Source organism: Hypanus sabinus, chromosome 7 (assembly GCF_030144855.1).
Source record: "Hypanus sabinus isolate sHypSab1 chromosome 7, sHypSab1.hap1, whole genome shotgun sequence".
NCBI lineage: Eukaryota > Metazoa > Chordata > Chondrichthyes > Myliobatiformes > Dasyatidae > Hypanus > Hypanus sabinus.
In genome coordinates, this window is record NC_082712.1 from 138627466 (window position 1) to 138646008 (window position 18543).

At 39.5% G+C, this 18543-nt stretch overlaps 1 protein-coding gene across 23 annotated transcripts in view; it reads left to right on the forward strand.

Moving 5' to 3' along the window:
- sox6 (SRY-box transcription factor 6) overlaps positions 1 to 18543 on the forward strand; it is a 602254-nt gene that overhangs the window by 220678 nt on the left and 363033 nt on the right. For 18 of the 23 annotated variants that reach the window (XM_059975754.1, XM_059975761.1, XM_059975764.1 and 15 more), the window contains one exon: positions 1409 to 1655. In XM_059975754.1, the coding sequence (XP_059831737.1) occupies positions 1409 to 1655 (247 nt within the window). The remainder of the gene's footprint in view (positions 1 to 1408; positions 1656 to 18543) is intronic. The other 5 variants (XM_059975763.1, XM_059975766.1, XM_059975768.1 and 2 more) reach the window with 1 other exon arrangement.

An 18543-nucleotide genomic window follows, 5' to 3' on the forward strand; every position in this document is an offset into this window, starting at 1 on the left:
ATTAACTGTTGCTTTACAAGATGTGGATTGTACTTCTAATGTACCTTGTTTTGCACTTAATAAAGATGAATTGAAGGCCACAGTAATTAAAATTTGAAATCAGTAAGGTGGGAAAACCTGCTGATTGGGAAATGCTTGCAAACATCAAGTTTGAGGCCAAGGGAAACTTACTTTCACTTTATTTAGGATTACTGTGGTCAACATGTGAGCAAGGCACTACCATGCCATGCATTTTACAAGGAAAGGCTTAAATGAATTGGAAGTCTTGCTAACATGCAGCAATTTGGATGATGCTATTTTTTAGTAAGCTGTTTAAAAAAGTAATTTTAGCCAATGTCTCTTAGGATGTACTTAAAACTTAAAACAAGTTGCTATTGCATAGATGAGATCAGAGGTATTTTGTAAAGGTTCTGTGTTTACCTTTAAAGATGAGGCATTTCTCTGAAAGCCTTTGGGAGTTCCTGCTCTGAGATATAATCTGATGTTCCCAATTGTCTGCATGGCCAGAGGCTTTATGAAAAATTATATTGTACTTTGAATTTTATTTTTCTTCATCATGTACACAACTATTATCAGATAAGACAGAACACAAACCAGGGAGTCAGGAAGTTTTGGGCAGTACATGTAATAAAACTTTTGGGAACTTTGGCTGGGAGACAGGACTAAGGAGAAGGGGAAAATAAGGTGGAGATCTGGTATTAAGATTATTTTGACAACACCTGTGCCTTGCATTCCATAAGATGCAGGCAAAAGTCTGGAATAGGTTACCAACCCTAAGCTACGGCTGCTGTTTAACTTGGAGAATCTAAAGAAGAAAGAAATCAAGTCTATTGCCAATTTTTTGAAACAATTATTATCTAATTGTTTAAAAGTTGCAGTTTCCGAGCTAGAGAATCAGCAGCGGCTCCTTTCCATCTTACGGTCAATCTTGGTGTTAAGACAGACAGTGGATATAAAAAGGCCATGTAATATCACTTGCCTAGGTCTTTCTGCTTGGCTTTCACCCCAAAGATCCCAATAAATGTTTGAAAGCATGTTGTGATGAACCCTGGCATGTACTTCATCCATTGACACCTCCATCCTCACACTCAAGGGGCTTTCTTTGGCAGCTGTCCACCAGAGGCAGTCCTATGACTCCAAAGGGCAACTGATAGATAGTGGTAACCCAGTAGGGAGCAAGGTCCCACTATTTTCTGGTTGCTCATTCTTTCAGAATCATTACTAAATGATCAAACCTAAATTATGTGGTAATAGTGGGCTCTCTCTCTCTCTCTCTCTCTCTCAGCAATATATTTATTACCTGTATTTAAATTACTAAGCGTATTTGAACACTTGATATTATTTCAGTGAACCTGTATTGCACTTATAGTAATTGAATCTGTGTTTTATTTTCTTTATATTTTAACAGTAGAATGTCTTCCAAGCAAGCTGCCTCTCCGTATGCTTCTTCTGCTGATGGAGAGGAGGCAATGGTCCAGGAAAGAATGGTACGGGAGAGGGAAAGGGAGGAGCTCAATGACCAGCACACACCCTCGCACCTCCCCCTGCATACAATAGTAATCAACAAACCTCATCCTGAGGAGCTACAACCGGTTGTCAGCAGTCTCCAGCCAGACAGTGATTGGGACAACATGGCTACCACCCAGCACAGAGCAGTAAGTACATTGCCTGCACGTTTGCTAATATTTAATAATTATGTTTCCGAGGCTTTGCTGTCCAAATGTACCTTATATAAATTTAGTCATATCACTTACAGCTATGTGATTTTTAAAACATCTCTGCCACCCCTGGAGGTAGTGGATAATCTATTTCAAAGGCATAGATAGAGTGGATGTGGAAAGAATGCATTCTATAGCGGGGGAGTCTAGGACCAGAGGGGCCAGCCTCAGAATAGAAGGGAATCCCTTCAGAACAGAAACGGAGAAGAATTTCCTTAGCCAGAGGTAGGTGTGAATCTGTGGAACTCATTTCCACAGACCGCTGTGGAGGCCAAGTCACTGAGAATATTTAAAGCAGAGGTTTTGATTCGGAAGGATGTTAGAGGTTATCGGAAGAAAGCAGGAGAATGGGATTGAGAGGGATAATAAATCACCTATGATAGAATGACAGAACTGGCTCAATAGGCCCAATGGCCTAATTCTACTCCTATATCTTCTGGTCTTATGGTTTACTTTGCACCCCACCAGATTTTTATATCTATTAACTGCAATGGAAACAAGTATCTAGTGGTTGTAAACTGTTCTTTGATCTACAACCACTTGTTATCCACCTAATACTAAAATTCAGTCATACCTATCCTTTTTAAAAATGCAATGCCTGATGACAAGAAGAAGTGTCCTCCTCAATTTTTGTCTTGCTTTTTCAAGGAGATCGATCTGTTCAAAGGTACACATTGAAAGGGTGCTTGTAGTCCCAGTGTGTATCACCCAAAATAGTCATCATTTGATGCTGGTCTTGTGCAATTGTTTAATCAGATAAAGACAAATTATTCTTGCTCAGTATCCACTCATGCGCGTATTTCTGAGGCTGGTAATCTAACAATGGGATTCTTGACGTTGGTTTTCCAACCTTAGTTCGGGATGTTGAGATCGATAGCTGTCTAGCAACTGTTGCACTGACAAAGACCAAGTCTGCGGTCTTCTTGGGTTCTATCCACGTGCAGCGTACTGTGTAATTAATTTATCCCTGGCCACTAAGGGATCTCAGAAGTTCAAAGATGCATTTTACTTATAGTACAAGTAAATAGTAAATGATAAATGGAACTGCTTACAAACATTCAGTATGCTCATATGAATTATACTTGCCCTTTTTCACAAGATGCACTAAATGGTTTTGCTGTGACAAGCACTCTGTTGATTTTAACCTGAAAACGCTGTAAGCGTGCTCTTCATAAAATGCAAAGAAAGGGCAATACTTGAGGAACACAGTTCTTCTCAGTGGTTAATCTGGCATGCAATTCCTCCTATCTCTCACCTCCCTGCACAACCCACAGCGGCAGCCTTGCCTGATGAGAATACATGTAATCCAGTACCTTGATTGCCTTTTTTGCAGCATGAAAACAGGGGATGAGAAATTGGAGCTGAAATTGAGACCTCCTGGTGTATAAGTACCATTCTTTGCATACCTGATCATAATGCTGTGATTTTACTACTTGACAACAAAAAAACATTTGGTGTAATTATGATCATTTAGAAATTATATAGTTCCTATAAAGTAATCAATAGTTTTCCATGCCCTTAGACATCCTTATGTTGTTCTATGTTAATAAAGATTTAAAACATGTTACTCTGGCATTTGGAAGAAGACAAACCTAAATTTTCTTAATTGATTGGCCACATTAGTTCTGTGAGCAGAATCATTGCAAAATGATTAATGCAGTTAGACTTGTCTTACAAATTAAGTTTACCCATTAACTGTTACATTAAGACTGCTCTGGGTTTAGATAGCTTTAACAAGAACATTGTCAAATGTTTCAATTGAAAATATTTGTAGGCTAGAAATGAAAGAGATGACTCTTAATATTTTATGTGTATGTAGGTGCAGGGACAATCCTTTCAAAACTTCTTAATTAAACCAAGGTAGTTAGCAGAATTCCAGTTGTGCAGATTCGAATGAGTTGTTGAATTTGGGAATCGAACAGGAAGGAAGAACAACTGAGTGAGTCAGAATAAACTCGGGAAAACTGAGTTCAGACTTCAGAGCTATGCAAGGCCAGTCTAAAGATATTGATTGACAAACAGGTGGAACTATACAAGATGAAGTGTTCGATTAAAGTCAGAAAAGGGAAAGTATTGCTAAATTTGTTTAGATTTTGCAAGTCTCATGGACGATGTGATGAGAAAGAAATGTTTGGGAAAACTTGTCAATGATTTGATTTTAAAAGAAATTCCAAGCAGCATGTGTTGATGAAGACATCAGAATTCCATGAAGTGGATGACATCGACTTCAAGAGTTCAAGTTGAAAAGATTATGTCTGTTTCCATATGAGGTCAGTTACACATTAGGACTATGCAGTAGATTTATCTATTAAACGGCATTACTGCAAGACCAACCAGTGGCATTTGATGTTAACTTGGAAGCAACAGGTAATGTTCCCCAAAAGAAAGTCATCAATCTCAGGCCAGTTGAGTTAAGCTCTGAGTTATGTACTGTTAGCATACAGTATGACTATTGAAGGTGTTTGTGAGATGCCTACTAGAAATGTTGGATCCAAATAATCATAAAAACCATAATGTGAATCTTATTATAGTTGACTGAAAATATGGTTTGTCCATACTTTGAAGTACTAAAGTAAGGCCAATGTCTTCGTAAGGCCAATGTCTTCGTAAGGTAGAAGATGATGTAGTCATTGGGAAGCAGCAGAATTGGATAAGAATTGTATGGCACTGCTTGGGAATCATCAACAACCTGAGCAAGTTCCTGCCGCATTGAGGAAGATAAGTCACTCAGAAATTCGGTCAGAAGAATGTGGAAGTGTGAAACAAGCAATGAAAATAATCAAGGAGACAGTCACAACAGAGCAAATATTGAAATAATTTGACAATACGGAGGTGCTTCAGAATAAGTTCTTAGAGCAATGATCTTGACAGCGAGTCAGCTGACAGTACATTGAAAGAAATTTGATAAAGATTAAGATGTATTATGTGCAAATATAGGAGGAGCTACAAGATATGACCTTTGGATTGGTGAAGCTTCATCAATATGTTTAGGGGACAATTTTGCAAGTGTACAGATAATGAAAAGCATTGCTGTTAAGTTGCTGCAGAGTCAAACGAGGAGATTGCAGACCACATGAGTGAGGAGGGAGGCATACAACTTAAAAATTCAGTATTACCAGGCAGACAATCTCTGCAACCAAGACACTTCGCTGAATCCATTGCAAGGTGACCAGATCTTCAACTAACCAGAGCAATTGATTCCTTACTATGACAGAATAAAATGATAAAGCAGCATTCTTTCATCTGGGAGTGAATGACCGACTCTTCATTTTGAGAGTAAGTATTAGTGGCCAGGCTGGAATGGAGAAACTAGGGAGCATGTACTGGAACACACTGACTTACAGAAAAGTATTTATATATGCCCCTACCGTGTTCTCCTCACTAACCTGTCTTTGTCATCCAAATTGCTGCATATAATATATTTTGGGAGGTTTTTAAATGCAAAAAGTATTAAATAAGTAAAGTCAATTTTGTTGTGATGATTATTCTGGTTGGCAGGATCTTATTGACCTGGTCTGGAACTTATGCCTACTTGTAATTAACCAAACAGATAGTAGAATCTGTAGAAGTCACTGTGGTCAAAGAAATAGCCAGGTACCAGTGGACAGGTGGACAAACTGTTCTGTCCAGGCAATCAAAATTGGGGAGAAGCAAAACTCAAAAGGAATATGTGGATTTATGCTTGATTAGAAAGTGCGAAAGAGCCAAAAAAACTTTGATTCCTATTACTAACCATGGAACGGAATATCATCCAATATTTTCTGTCTTCAAAGGTGAAAGTATAAAAAATATGTTTCTGACTCAAAGTGAGAGAGGGTAAAAGAGAGAGGGGGAAAAAAACTGAAAAGCCAAAACAGATTGAGAGAGGTTGAAATAGTATGTGATGGGCAGTCATCAAGCAGGGAAAAGTAAAGAAATTTGCTTTTAGATTTCAGCCTAATAGTTGTGGTACTGGAGCTAATGTAATGGATACAAATCCTGGTAATTCCAGGCCAAGTTAACAGACTGCAAGACACCAATTTGGAATTGCACCGATTTGGCACTACTGAAAAATTATTAATACTTGTAACCTAATTCGGATTCAGGATTTGAGGTAACTTTCACATTGACAATTCAAGTTATTGTGTTATTAAGTAAATTAACTTAGCTAATTTTTGAAGCCCTTTTTCTTTGTTATACATTGTACAGACCCAGTTTGAACAGATTTCCCCAATGTCGACACCATTTTCTCCAATTTTCTTTGCAATATCTCACAGTTACGACTTGTAGAGTAGATCCCCAGTTCTGGATTGTCAGTCCTTTTCCAGAACCCACTGCCCCATCCTCAGGATTGCTGTTGTCAGAGGAACTTCCATGAGAAAATGTCTGTTACATTCTGTTAGGAAGGTTCTAACTCTGCTGGGGATGAAAATACGCACTATCTTTAGTGACAGTTTAATACTTGTAGTACATCTGAAACCGTGATACAATGTGATGTGTCATATTGAGGTTTGAGGGATATTGATCATTATATTCCCTATTGATTAGGACTATTTAGTTCAGTCTAGTTTTTGTACTGTGTCATGTAAACCATGGCCCTGAAAAATGTTGTCTCATTTTTACTATGCACTGTACCAGCAGTTATGATGGAAATGACAATAAAAGTTGACTTGACTTGACTATTGAAATATATTATTTTATGTATTTTGGGGAGATTTTCCTGTTCATACTGGGGATAAATTACATTGCTGGGGAATGGATTGTTGTTAGCTCCAATGTCACTACCGAGCATTTTAATTTGTTGGTTATGGAACAGTTACATGAAAGAAAGAAAGCTCTCTCTGCTACGTCACATATTCCCAGGTTGAGTATAGCTTCAGTCAGATGCAAAGCAAGATATTTTCTAGTCTGTTCCATTATGTACATTTAGGAATGGCAAGGGTTAATTGGATTTATAGAGCACTACAGCACAGAAACAGGCCCATTGGCCCATCTAGTCTCTGCCAAGCTATAATTCTGCCTTGTCCCATCAGCCAACATGTAGATCATAACAATCCATACCCCTTCCAGCCAAGTATTTATCCCATTGTTTTGTAAATTTTTTTCATGCAATTCACCATTCTCAAGTGTGACATTTGACAAACCAAAATGAAATTCTTCCTTCATATTTTATATCATTAGGTGGATAACAAAGTAGTTGCCAGTATGCTGCCTATTATCACTCTGATTTGGTTCAAATGCCTTATTTCTCTAGTGATTTCTTTATTAAATAGTTGTATTGTAATACCTGTCCACCTGGACAACATTTCTACTAAGAGCACTGAATTCCAAAAAAAATCTCTTGGCCACAAGTTAGAACTCCAGACTCCACTAGAAATATTATTGCATTATTCATAATGCAACTGAAGAATCTGCTCTGAATTTAGCTACTTTTTCAAGGACTGATGCTCTTCGTGCAAGAGTTAAAATCCGTTACTTCTGCTGAAAACACCAACAAGTGGGCAGTAGTCTAAAAATATTTCTTCACAGAAAATTTCTGCAACATTGACCTTTCTACAATTGTCAGAATTCTATTCAGTATTGAATCTAGTCACTTTGGCTGAGTTTTGACATCAATAACTCAGAGGTCGAATCTACTTTTTTAAGGATTGATTTATTGTTTATAAGCTCTGTTGTATTTTATATTATTAAAGCTTTGATTTGGCGAGAGCAGAGCCATGTTTCGACACCAGTATAATTCGAGGGTAGATGTCAACTGAATATTGTCTCTTGATGTATCCCAGCTTGCATATTAAGTCCCAGTGCAGATAATTGAAATTCCCTATCTGAATTCTACTAAGTATTATTTTATTTTCAGCAGACATCTGAAAACTGGATGACTGCATCAATTTAATTTAATTTAATATAATTCAATTTAATCTAATTCAACTAGTATTCGGCAGGGTGGAGGACAGAAAGAAAAGATTATGGATGGATTTGAACTTCCATATGCCTACTTGGCACAGAACATTTTGCTTCGATGTGGCTTTCATGTGTATATGTTCTAAATGGGATTTTTTATGTCAGAACAGAGAAATGGTACGGTATTAATACTTACAATCATAAAAGTTAACTTTTTTTATTAATGTTGAATACCTTTAGAAAGTGATAAAGGTTTCACTAGATCTCGTGTCTTACTGACAGTCTTTGAAACTTCTATTTACATTGTGCAGTGAGAATTAATTAATGCCATCATATTTTATTTCACATTCTCGTTTATAGCAACTTAAAAATTCAAAAGCAGGGCCATCACCTATTGAAGCTGCATTGTATCAAAGAACCATGATTAGGTTATGCAAAGTTTGGGACCGGATATTACTGTATACATTGTAGAAAGACAGAAAGGTGGCAGGAAGGAAGGAGCTCAAAGTTTAGTAAGTTGGGTTTTCAGTGAACTGTGCAGAATGAATTTTCACCATGTTTTGAGTGCTTAGTGTTTAACCTGCTGCTGAAAACAGATGAAATTATATTTTATATCATGGTTAACATTAATGTTTGTGAGTAAAGAGGCACAAGTTTTAATCTGCAATTTAAGGAAACAAGTTTCTCCTGTAACTCTCAAACCAAGATGTGAATGCGTATCTCGTTCAGGAAATGTATTCCTATCTAGTTGCATAATTTGCATGTTTGTCTTCCAGTAGTGTGGATGAAATTGATGATCTGACTTCACGTGCTTCAGTCTCAATTGCATTATTAATGTCATAGAGATAAATAAAAGCAGCAAGGCTCAAGTGCTCCTCAGAGACACTGACTTACTGATCAAAGGCAAAGCTGAAAATCTCCCGCAGGTTTGGAAAACAAATGGCATTCACAGTCTAACAAAGTGTGCATTGCTGATTCTGAGGAGCTGTCATTGTGCAATAATCAATATGCAAGTATTCTCACTCTTGTCACTTGCATCTAAAATATACAAATCTGCAGAGAACTTAACTACTTGCATCCTTAGAGTTCCCTCTGAACATGTTACTCCTTGTTTCATTTAACTGTGTTTAAATGAAGGAAACAATAAAACAAAGGCTGGTTTCCTTTCATCCTTTCGATTTCTAACTCCTTCTTATTTACTTTGATATACTGTTATCCTGTGTCAGCAAGGGCTGGAGTGCAGAGAAAGGGAAAAACATGTGGGACACATCCAGACTGTTTGTTCTTCATAAAACAATTGCATTGTGGGAGTAGTTGATATATTTTTATATTGTTGGATGGGGGAAACGAGTGCTTAAGAAGCTGAGGAAGTCCACGACGCATACAATAAGAAAAGGATGCACAGGGATATGCTACCTGTAAGGAGTTTGTACATTCTCTCTGTGACCGCGTGGGTTTCCTCCCACGGTCCAAAGACGTACCTGTTGATAGGCAAATTGGACATTGTAAATTGTCCCATGATTAGGCTAGGGTTAAATCGGGGACTGCTGGGAAGGTCGACTCGAAAGGCTCGAAGGTCCTATTCCGTGCTGAATCTCAATAAATAAATAGATTTAATAGTCTTGCCAAAGCAAGAATATATTTATCTATTGTACTTAATAATCAGAATCAGAATCAGAATCAGAATCAGACTTTAATCGCCAAGTACCTGTGCACATACAAGGAATTTACTTCCGGCAGATGTTGTCTCTCTGCTCATAACAATAATAATGAAAAATATAAATGAATGAATGAATGAATAAATAAATAAATAGATTTAATAGTCTTGCCAAAGCAAGAATATACTTATCTATTGTACTTAATATACTCCATAGTGAAGTAAATCTCAGGATGACTGTATTCAGGTTATGCAATTGTCTTGCAGTTCAGGCCACATCAATAAAAACATAGCATTTCATTTTTATAGTGCCTTTAGCTTAGTAAAAGATTTAAAGTGTTATTGAATGACGTTTATCAGAAATGCATAAGTGAATGTTAGGACAAAATGGTATTTTATAAGGAATGTCTGAGAGAGAGGGATCTTTAGGAAAGTGGGGGTGTTAGAGTATGATGTACCATGGATGAGCATGAGGCATGGGGTAGAGGAGGGCAAGTAACTCAAAAGATTATATGGCTGGAGGAGGTGAGATATGGAGAGGGATTAAAACATAAACTGAATTGACCCAAAAACAAAAGCTAATGGAGATTAGCAAAAATAGCTGTGCTGACCAGATGAGGTACGTGGTATGTGAGCAGCATAAAGATCCAGTGCATAGGATGCAATCATAAGGAAAGCATGCCAGCATCTTTACTTTCTTAGGAAGTTAAGAAAGTGTAGCTTGTAATCTAACATTCTAACAAACTTCTGCAGATGTCCTGTTGAAAGTATTCTGATTGGTTGCATTATAGTCTGATACAGCAATTCAAATGTGCAGAAATGTACGAAGCTGCAGAGAGGAACGGCCTTGCTCTATATCTCACAGACATGTCCATCTCCATCATTGTTAGCATCTATAGGAGAAGCTGTCTTAATAAAGCAACATTTGTCATCAAAGATTCCCCACCGTCCAGGCCTTGCTATCTTTTTGGAGGAACAGAAGCCTGAACACCAGGTTGAAGAGCAACTACTTCGCTTCAACTATTCAGTTCTTGAACCAATTGGCAAAACCCTAAACACCACAGTTTAGCAACACCATGGCATCTTTTGATCACTGTGCACTAAAATGGACTTTTTTTTGGTTCTAATTGCTTTTTCTTGTAAAAGTTGTGTGTAATTTATGTTTATGATTTGCTTGAAAAACTGACAAAGGTCACCACGGTAGCGTAGTGGACAGCATGACACTATTACAGCTCGGGGTGTTGGAGGTCAGAGGTCATTTCCAACACTGTCTGTAAGGAGTTTGTGATAGCGTGGGTTTCCTTTGGGTGCTCAGATTACAGTCTATGTTCCAAAGATGTACTGGTTAGTAGATTGATTAGTCATTGTAAAGTGTCCTGTGATTAGGCTCAGGTTAAATAGGTGGATTGCTGGGTGACGTTTGTTGGGCTGGAAGGGCCTGTTTCACAATGTGAGTTTGAAAAAGATACAATAAAATAAAAATAAAATGCTCGATATAAGGCAGGGTAGTCAAGAATAATAGGGGCAGGATAGACAAGGGAGAGTCAGTGGATGTTGTTTACTTAGATTTTCAGAATGCTTTTCACAAGGTGCTGTACATGAGGCTGCTACTACTAACTATTCCTACTGAATGTACTTTTTCTGGACTACGATCTCTGCTATCCGCAGCCTGCGATTTCCTTTTGGGAGTTGTGCTCTTGAAATGTCTGTACGAGTTTCTGTGGTATCCTGAAGGATTCAGCAAACTTGACTCTCAAGAATGCAAGTACAGCTGTGGTGGCCATTGCTGGAGCAGACTTTGGGCCAGATTGAAGTGGTGGCGGCTGGGCCCAAGAGGGAAAAACGAACCCAATGTTCAGCCGATTTAAGCACAGTGCCAGATGAAAAAGATGAAGGCCAAAGGACAAACCAGCGTTCAGTTCACTACTCTATGAAGCTGTAATCTCCTCAACCCTGAACTGCAGCCATCAGCATTCAGTTCAGCGCTGAACTGGCCCCATGAATGTGGATTCACTTTTGAGGATTCTGCAGTTCATGTACTGTGTATTGTTTGATTACTTTTTTATTGTTTGCATGATTTGTTCTTTCTTCACACCTTGGATGTTTGAGGGTCTTTGTGGTTGGGGTTTTTTGTCGATTCTATTGTTTCCTTTTTTTGTGGCTGCCTGCAAGAAGATGAATCTCATGGTTGTCTATATTATACATACTTAGGTAATAAATGTACTTTGAACTTTAAACAAGGTAAGAGCTTGTGTATTACAGAAAATATACTAGAATAAACAGAAAATAGGCTGACTGGCAGAAGGCAAAATGTAGGAATATAGATTTCCTACAGTCGGCTGCCTCTGTCTAGTGGTGTTCCACAAGGGTGTGTGTTGGATCTGTTATATGTTGGTGATCTGGATGAAGGAACTAATGGTTTTGAGGCCAGGTTTTCAGATGATACAAAGATAGGTGGAGGGGCAAGTGGTGAGGTGGTGTCGAGGAAACTGGGAATCTGCAGAAGGACCTAGATGAAAGTTCAATGTAAATATATTATCGATGTACATATACAGTATGTTGCCATTTACTACCCTGAGATTTATTTTTTGTGGGCATTCACTACAAGTACAAAGAAACAAAGCTAGACAAGCAACCAATCTGCAAAAGACAACAAACTGTGCAAATCCTAAAGAATAATAATAATAGATAAATAAGTAATAAATAATATAGAGAGTCCATAGGTTGTGGAATCAGTTGGGATCTCAACGTTGGGGTGAGTCAAGTTATCCAGTCTGGCTCAGGTGCCTGATAGCTGTGGAGTAATAATTGCTTCTGAACCTGGTGGTGTGGGACCTAAAGTTCTTGTACCTCCTTCCAGATGGCAGCAGCAAGAAGAGAGCATGGCCTCAATGATGGATGTTGCTTTGCTGCCACAGTGCTCTTTGTAAATGTGTTCAATGGGGGAGAGGGCTTTCCCTGTGATGGACTGGGATCCAGTACCTTTCATAAGCTTTTCCATTCAAGGCTATTGGTGTTCCCATTCCCGACTGTGATACAACCTGTCAATATACTCTCCACTGTGCATTTATAGAATTTTATCAAAGTCTTAGATGATATGCCAAATCTTTGCAAACTTCTAAGAAAGATTTGTCATGTCATCTAAGACTTTGATAAAATTCTATAGATGCACATTGGAGAGTATATTGACAGGTTGTATCACCTGTGCCTTCTTTGTAATGGCACTTAAGTGCTGGATGTGGGACAGATCCTTTGAAATGCTAATGGAAACGTAAGCTACTGACCCTCTCCATCTCTGATCCCCTGATGACGACTGGTTCATGGACGCCTGATTTCCTCCTCCTGTAGTCAATAATCAGCCCTTTGGTTTCACTGAGGTTAAGTGAGAGGTTGTTGTCGTGGCACCATTCAGCTAGATGTTCAATCTCCCTCCTGTATGCTGATTCATCATTACCTTTGATTCAGCCAACAACTATGGTGTCATCAGCAAACTTAAATACGGCATTGGAGCTACGCTGAGGCTCAAGGTCATAAGTATAGAGCAACTAGAGCAGGTGGGTAAGCACGCAACCTTGCGGTGCTGATAGGTAAGGAGAAGTGGCAGAGGAAGTACAGTGTAGGGATGTGTATGGTCATGCACTTTGGTGGAGCAATAAAGGTGTAGACTACTTTCTAAACAGGGAAAAAATCCAGAAATCAGAAGTGCAAAAGTACTTGAGAGTCTCAGTGCAAGATTACAGAAAGGTTAATTTGCAGGTTGAGTAGGTAGTAAGGAAGGGAAGTGCTATGTTAGCATTCATTTTGAGAGGGCAATACGAAGATAGGTGGAAGGGTAGATACTGCAGAGGAAGCAAAGTGTCTGTAGAAGGACTTCAACAGATTGGGAGAATGGGCAAAGAAGTGGAATATATGGAAAATATGATGAAAAAGATGGAATATAGCATAGTGATTTGCATGGCCATGCACTTTGACAGAAGGAATAAAGGGCTGGACTGTTTTCTAAATGGGGAGAAAATTCAAAAATCAGAGGTACAAAGGGACTCAGGGGCAGGTTTTTGTACAGGGTTTCCTAAAGGTTAACTTGCAGGTTGAGTCGGTGGTGAGGGAGGCAAATGCAATGTTCGCATACATTTCCATAGGACTAGAATATAAAAGCAAGGATGTAAAGCTGAGGCTGAGGCATTGGTCAGACCTTATTTGGAGTATTCTGATCAGTTTTGAGGTCCCTGTTTTGAAAGGATATGCTGGCATTGGGGAGGGTCCAGAGAAGGTTTAGTCAAGTCAAGTCACTTTTTATTGTCATTTCGACCATAACTGCTTGTACTGTAAAAATAAAAATGAGACAGTGTTTTTCAGGACCATGGTGTTACATGAAACAGTACAAAAACTACACTGAACTACGTAAAAATGACACAGAAAAAAATCTACACTAGACTACAGACCTACCCAGGACTGCATAAAGTGCACAAAATAGTGCAGGCATTACAATAAATAGTAAACAAGACAATAGGCACAGTAGAGGACAGTAAGTTGGTGTCAGTCCAGGTTCTGGGTATTGAGTCTGATGGCTTGAGGGAAGAAACTGTTACATATTCTGGTCATGAGAGCCTGAATGCTTCGTTGCCTTTTCCCAGACGGCAGGAGGGAGAAGAGTTTGTATGAGGGGTGCGTGGGGTCCTTCATAATGCTGTTTGCTTTGCGGATGCAGCGTGTAGTGTAAATGTCTGTAATGGCAGGAAGAGAAACCCCAATGATCTTCTCAGCTGACCTCACTATCTGCTGCAGGGTCTTGTGATCTGAGATGGTGCAATTTCTGAACCAGGCAGTGATACAGCTGCTCAGGATGCTCTCAGTACAACCCCTGTAGAATGTGATGAGGATGAGGGGTGGGAGATGGACTTTCCTCAGCCTTCACAGAAAGTAGAGATGCTGCTGGGCTTTCTTTGCTGTGAGCTGGTGTTGAGGGACCAGGTGAGATTCTCTGCCAGGTGAACACTAAGAAATTTGGTGCTCTTAACGCTCTCCACTGAGGAGCCATCGTTTATGAGAATGATCCCAGGAATGAAGGGGTTAATGCATAGAAGCTGTTGATGGCTCTGGTCCAGTGGTTACTGGAGTTTAGATGAATGAGGATAGATCTCACTTAAAGTTAACGAATATTGAAAGGATTAGCTAGAGTGGACATGGAGAGGATGTTTTCCATAACGTGAGAGTCTAGGACTAGAGGGCACAGCCTGAGAATAGAAGAATGTCCCTTTAGCCAGAGGGTGGTGAATTTGTGGAATTCATTGCCATAGACTGCTGTAGAGGGTACATTTAAAACTGTAGTCGATAGATTCTTGACTTTTAAGGGTATCAAAAGTTACAGGAAGATGGCAGGAGAATGAAGTTGAGAAGTAAAATATGTCAGCCAAGATCAAATAGCAGAGCAGACTCGATGGGCTCCTAATTTGGCTCCTATGAGTCAAATTTAAAACCAACTTATGCAAACTCTGTTTCCATTTCAGTCAGTCAGTCACCAGAACAAATAAAAGAAATATGAAATTTGTTATTTTATTTGTTATTAACTTTGATCTTTGATCTCCCATCTTTCTGGAGGAAGTTTCTGTTCATCCAGTACAGGAAGCAGCCTGAAAATTTTGCGAGTGGAACATTTGGGAAAGGCACTCATGAGGTACTGCTGAATATCACTAATGTGTTTTTGATGTCACAAGGGACTGCATGCAATTTAAGAAAGATTGTGGGTTCAGGATTCACCGTTCCCAGCAGAGGTAGTGACCTGTGAATGGAAAGGCTAGCCAATGAAAGTGATCGCTGACTGGGTGGATTCGAATGAAGCAGGTTAGTACATTTCTATCCATTTGGAAGAGAGATGCTGCAGTGGGATTGTGTGGTCAACCATGTCAAAGGCTGCAGACAAGTTAAAAGGATTGAGAACTGTCAGTCATTTCAAACCTTCGATGAGAATCATCGTTACTGTGATGGGGGGGACGGACAAAACCTGATTAGAATTGTTCAGACAGATCGTTCTAGAGAAAGGCAGGCACACATTTGGGAAGCTACAGCATGTTTAAGGACTTTGTGGAGGAAGACAGATAGAGGTGGGGTTGTCACCACGCATTTTTCTGAATGATGAATTTGCATCTTCAGATGACATGACATAGTTCTTTCAACTATTTAGATCACCCACTGGGTTGAAGTGAGCTCATTATGGGGTGTAACTTGACATTTCAGACTGGTATTTCCCCACCTGCATAGTTCTGAATGAAAGTGAAGGGTCAGTGACTAATGTAAAAATAATTGAAAGTTATGATAAGCGGGACACACACACACACACACACACACACACACACACACACACACACACACACACACACACACACACACACACACACACACACACACACACACACACACACACACACACCCCTACCTGGTTCAATTCTGGTTGTATGGGAACCAATACCTAAGTAAATGGTGCTTCATTAAAACACTGGAGGGCAGGAAACAAATAGCAGAGGCTGAACCATGCCATAAAATTGCAAAGTATCAGAGTTTAGGTGATGTTGGTAGCATTCTTGAGTTCTACTTTGTTCAGTGATATCATCTGGATTCTTCTAATGTGATAACAAGCTTTGTTGCTTTAAGCAGCTCCTCTTTAAATTGGCTGAGGAGAATATTCAGGTGAATTATTTTTTCATGTGCTTAGACAAGCTGGAGTGAAGCTGGAATTAAAGTACACGCCTTGTCCTCAATGATTGACTACATGACCACTTGACAAGTTTCAATGGCATTTGCTTTTGATTTTTCATAGTCAATCTCACAGCACTGAACTTCAAACTGCTTGGCTTCGTAGCTGTCTTATTTTACATGAAATCCACCATAAAGGGAACATAAAGGACACATTAGAACTGTACTCAAAGAGAATAAGAACATCTTGTTTGTGCTGCTGTCGCAAAACAATGAATTTTGCGCGATATGTGTTGGCCGTCCGTCGTTCCCAACAATGATGTAACCTGTGCGGGAGGAGTTTTATAGTGAAAAATATGTTGCACTGGTGCATTTCCACTCTCCTGGCCTCAAAAATCTTGGTCCAATGGTACGAAAATCATTCACAACTGGAGACTTCCTTGGCTGCAATGGATTACCATGACTCCTTCTGTGCTTTGTCATGCCCTTTGCTCTCCATGAGGGGTGGCAGCACCACCTTCTTGGCCATTGGTTCTTGTAGTTGATCGCATCTGCCCAGTCCACTAGAACTGGCTTCGCAAGCCAGGATAGGCATGTCTCTTTATCACTGGGGGTGGAGGTTCTTGGCGACCCTCACATTGTTTAACCTGTCTGTCGAAGCAGTGTACCGGGATGTGGCCACTGTCACATACAAACAGTTACCTGGAGGCACAGGTGAGATCTGGGAACCAAAGGTGGAAGAGCTGCCCCTGGTCAGAACATGACAAACCCACCACCAGAAGTGCTACCCCTTCCTGACACCCATCCCCTGTGTTATAAGCAGGTGATAATAAACCTGATACTGATTCAGAACAAAAATCATTTACTGTTCTTTTGCCAATCCTATCTGATCTACCACATATTTCCAATATTTTCTACTCTATCTGATTACTAGTATTTGTAATTTTTAAATTATTTCTACATGTATGATAGCATTACAGCCTTCCAAAATGTAACATATGTACATGAAAATACTGAAGTTTTAAATAAAGTATAAACTAAGATCTAAATCCACGACTCCTTACTATTTTGGCCTAATTCTGCTCCTATATCATATGGTCTTACTTTCTTTTAAATTTCCTTTCTGTTCTGTAATTTGTATATTGTGCACAGTTAATTTTCCATTTAACGTTCAAAGTAAATTTATTATCAAAATATGTATACTACATACAACCTTGAGATTTGTCTCCTTACAGGCAGCCATAAAACAAATCCAATAGAACCCTTAAAACAAAAGACTATCAAATACCCAATGTGTAGAGAGGAGAAAAAAACAAATTGTGCAAACTATAAAGTAATGAAATAGCATTCAGAACCAAAGTACATGAAAGTGAGTTCGCAGCCAAGCATCACCGCAGCCGATTCAGAAGCTTGTTGGTTGCGGGCCACAGCCGCAGTTTAGTGCAGACGAGTAAACCTTATGGAGCAGTGAGCTAGAATGGCCCATCCCTTGCTGCTTGCCTCTGGCCCCAATACTCTGACCTTTTCAATCTGGCCCAGCGCTTAAATCATCCTAACCTTGGTTGTTCCTTGCTCTCGGATCTAGGCCCTGCCACTTCAATACACTCTCAGATCTGAGCCCTGCCACCTCAATTCAATCTGTACCCAGCCTTTCCAATTCACTCTGTGCTTAAATCCATCAAACTCTGGTTCTTTCCTTGCTCTCGGGCCCGGACTCAACCCAGCCTTGCTTCTGCTTGCCTCAGCACACTCTGCTGCATCAAATTGCCTCCAAGTCCATTCCAGCAATGGCCAAACATTGCTTCATTTCCCGCTGTCTGGCCTAGACCCAACAGCCTCAATTTAGCCTGCACACGCCGCACTGCAACTGTCCTGCACCTTCGAGTTTATGCTCATGTCACATGTAACAAAGACATTAAGCTACATTCAGCAAGACAGTTTCAGGAGCTGCTGGCATTGGGTGTATCTCCAAACTTTGACTAGATTAAAAAGTGTTCCCAGGAAAACTCAACTGACACAATTGAATATGTTTGGGAGGTGACAAAAAATTTGACAAAAACTGAGGGATTTGACAAATCTTTCAAAGCTTTTGTGTTTTTGTTACACTAGAGCAGATACTACAGTTTTGTTAAGATCATATTGTGTGTGCGTCTGTGTTTTTAACATAGTATTTGGAGCAGGAATTGTTCTAGATGTATGTCTGTCGCAAGATTACAGGATAAATACAAAAGGGTCGAGGTATACAGCACTAAAGGCAGCCATTCAGCCTTTTAATGCTTTTTCTCTGTTTGAACAGTCCTTCCCTCCTTTTCTTTTTTATATCACTAATTTTTTTGCAACACCAACAAATTACATTCAATATAATCAGTTGCCGATTATATTTTGACAGTTTAACCCAGCCACCCCCTTCTCCACCCCTCCCCCCACCCCCTCTTCCCCCCACCCCTCTCCCCTCCACCAACCAACTCAATAGTAGTGCATACACAGACAGAGCATTCTTATTTTAACGGAAGATCTTTAAGTTAGATATCAAATTTGTCCAAATTAAGATTGTGTTTGGTCATGCACCATTTACTCTTGCTGATGATAATTCCAGGT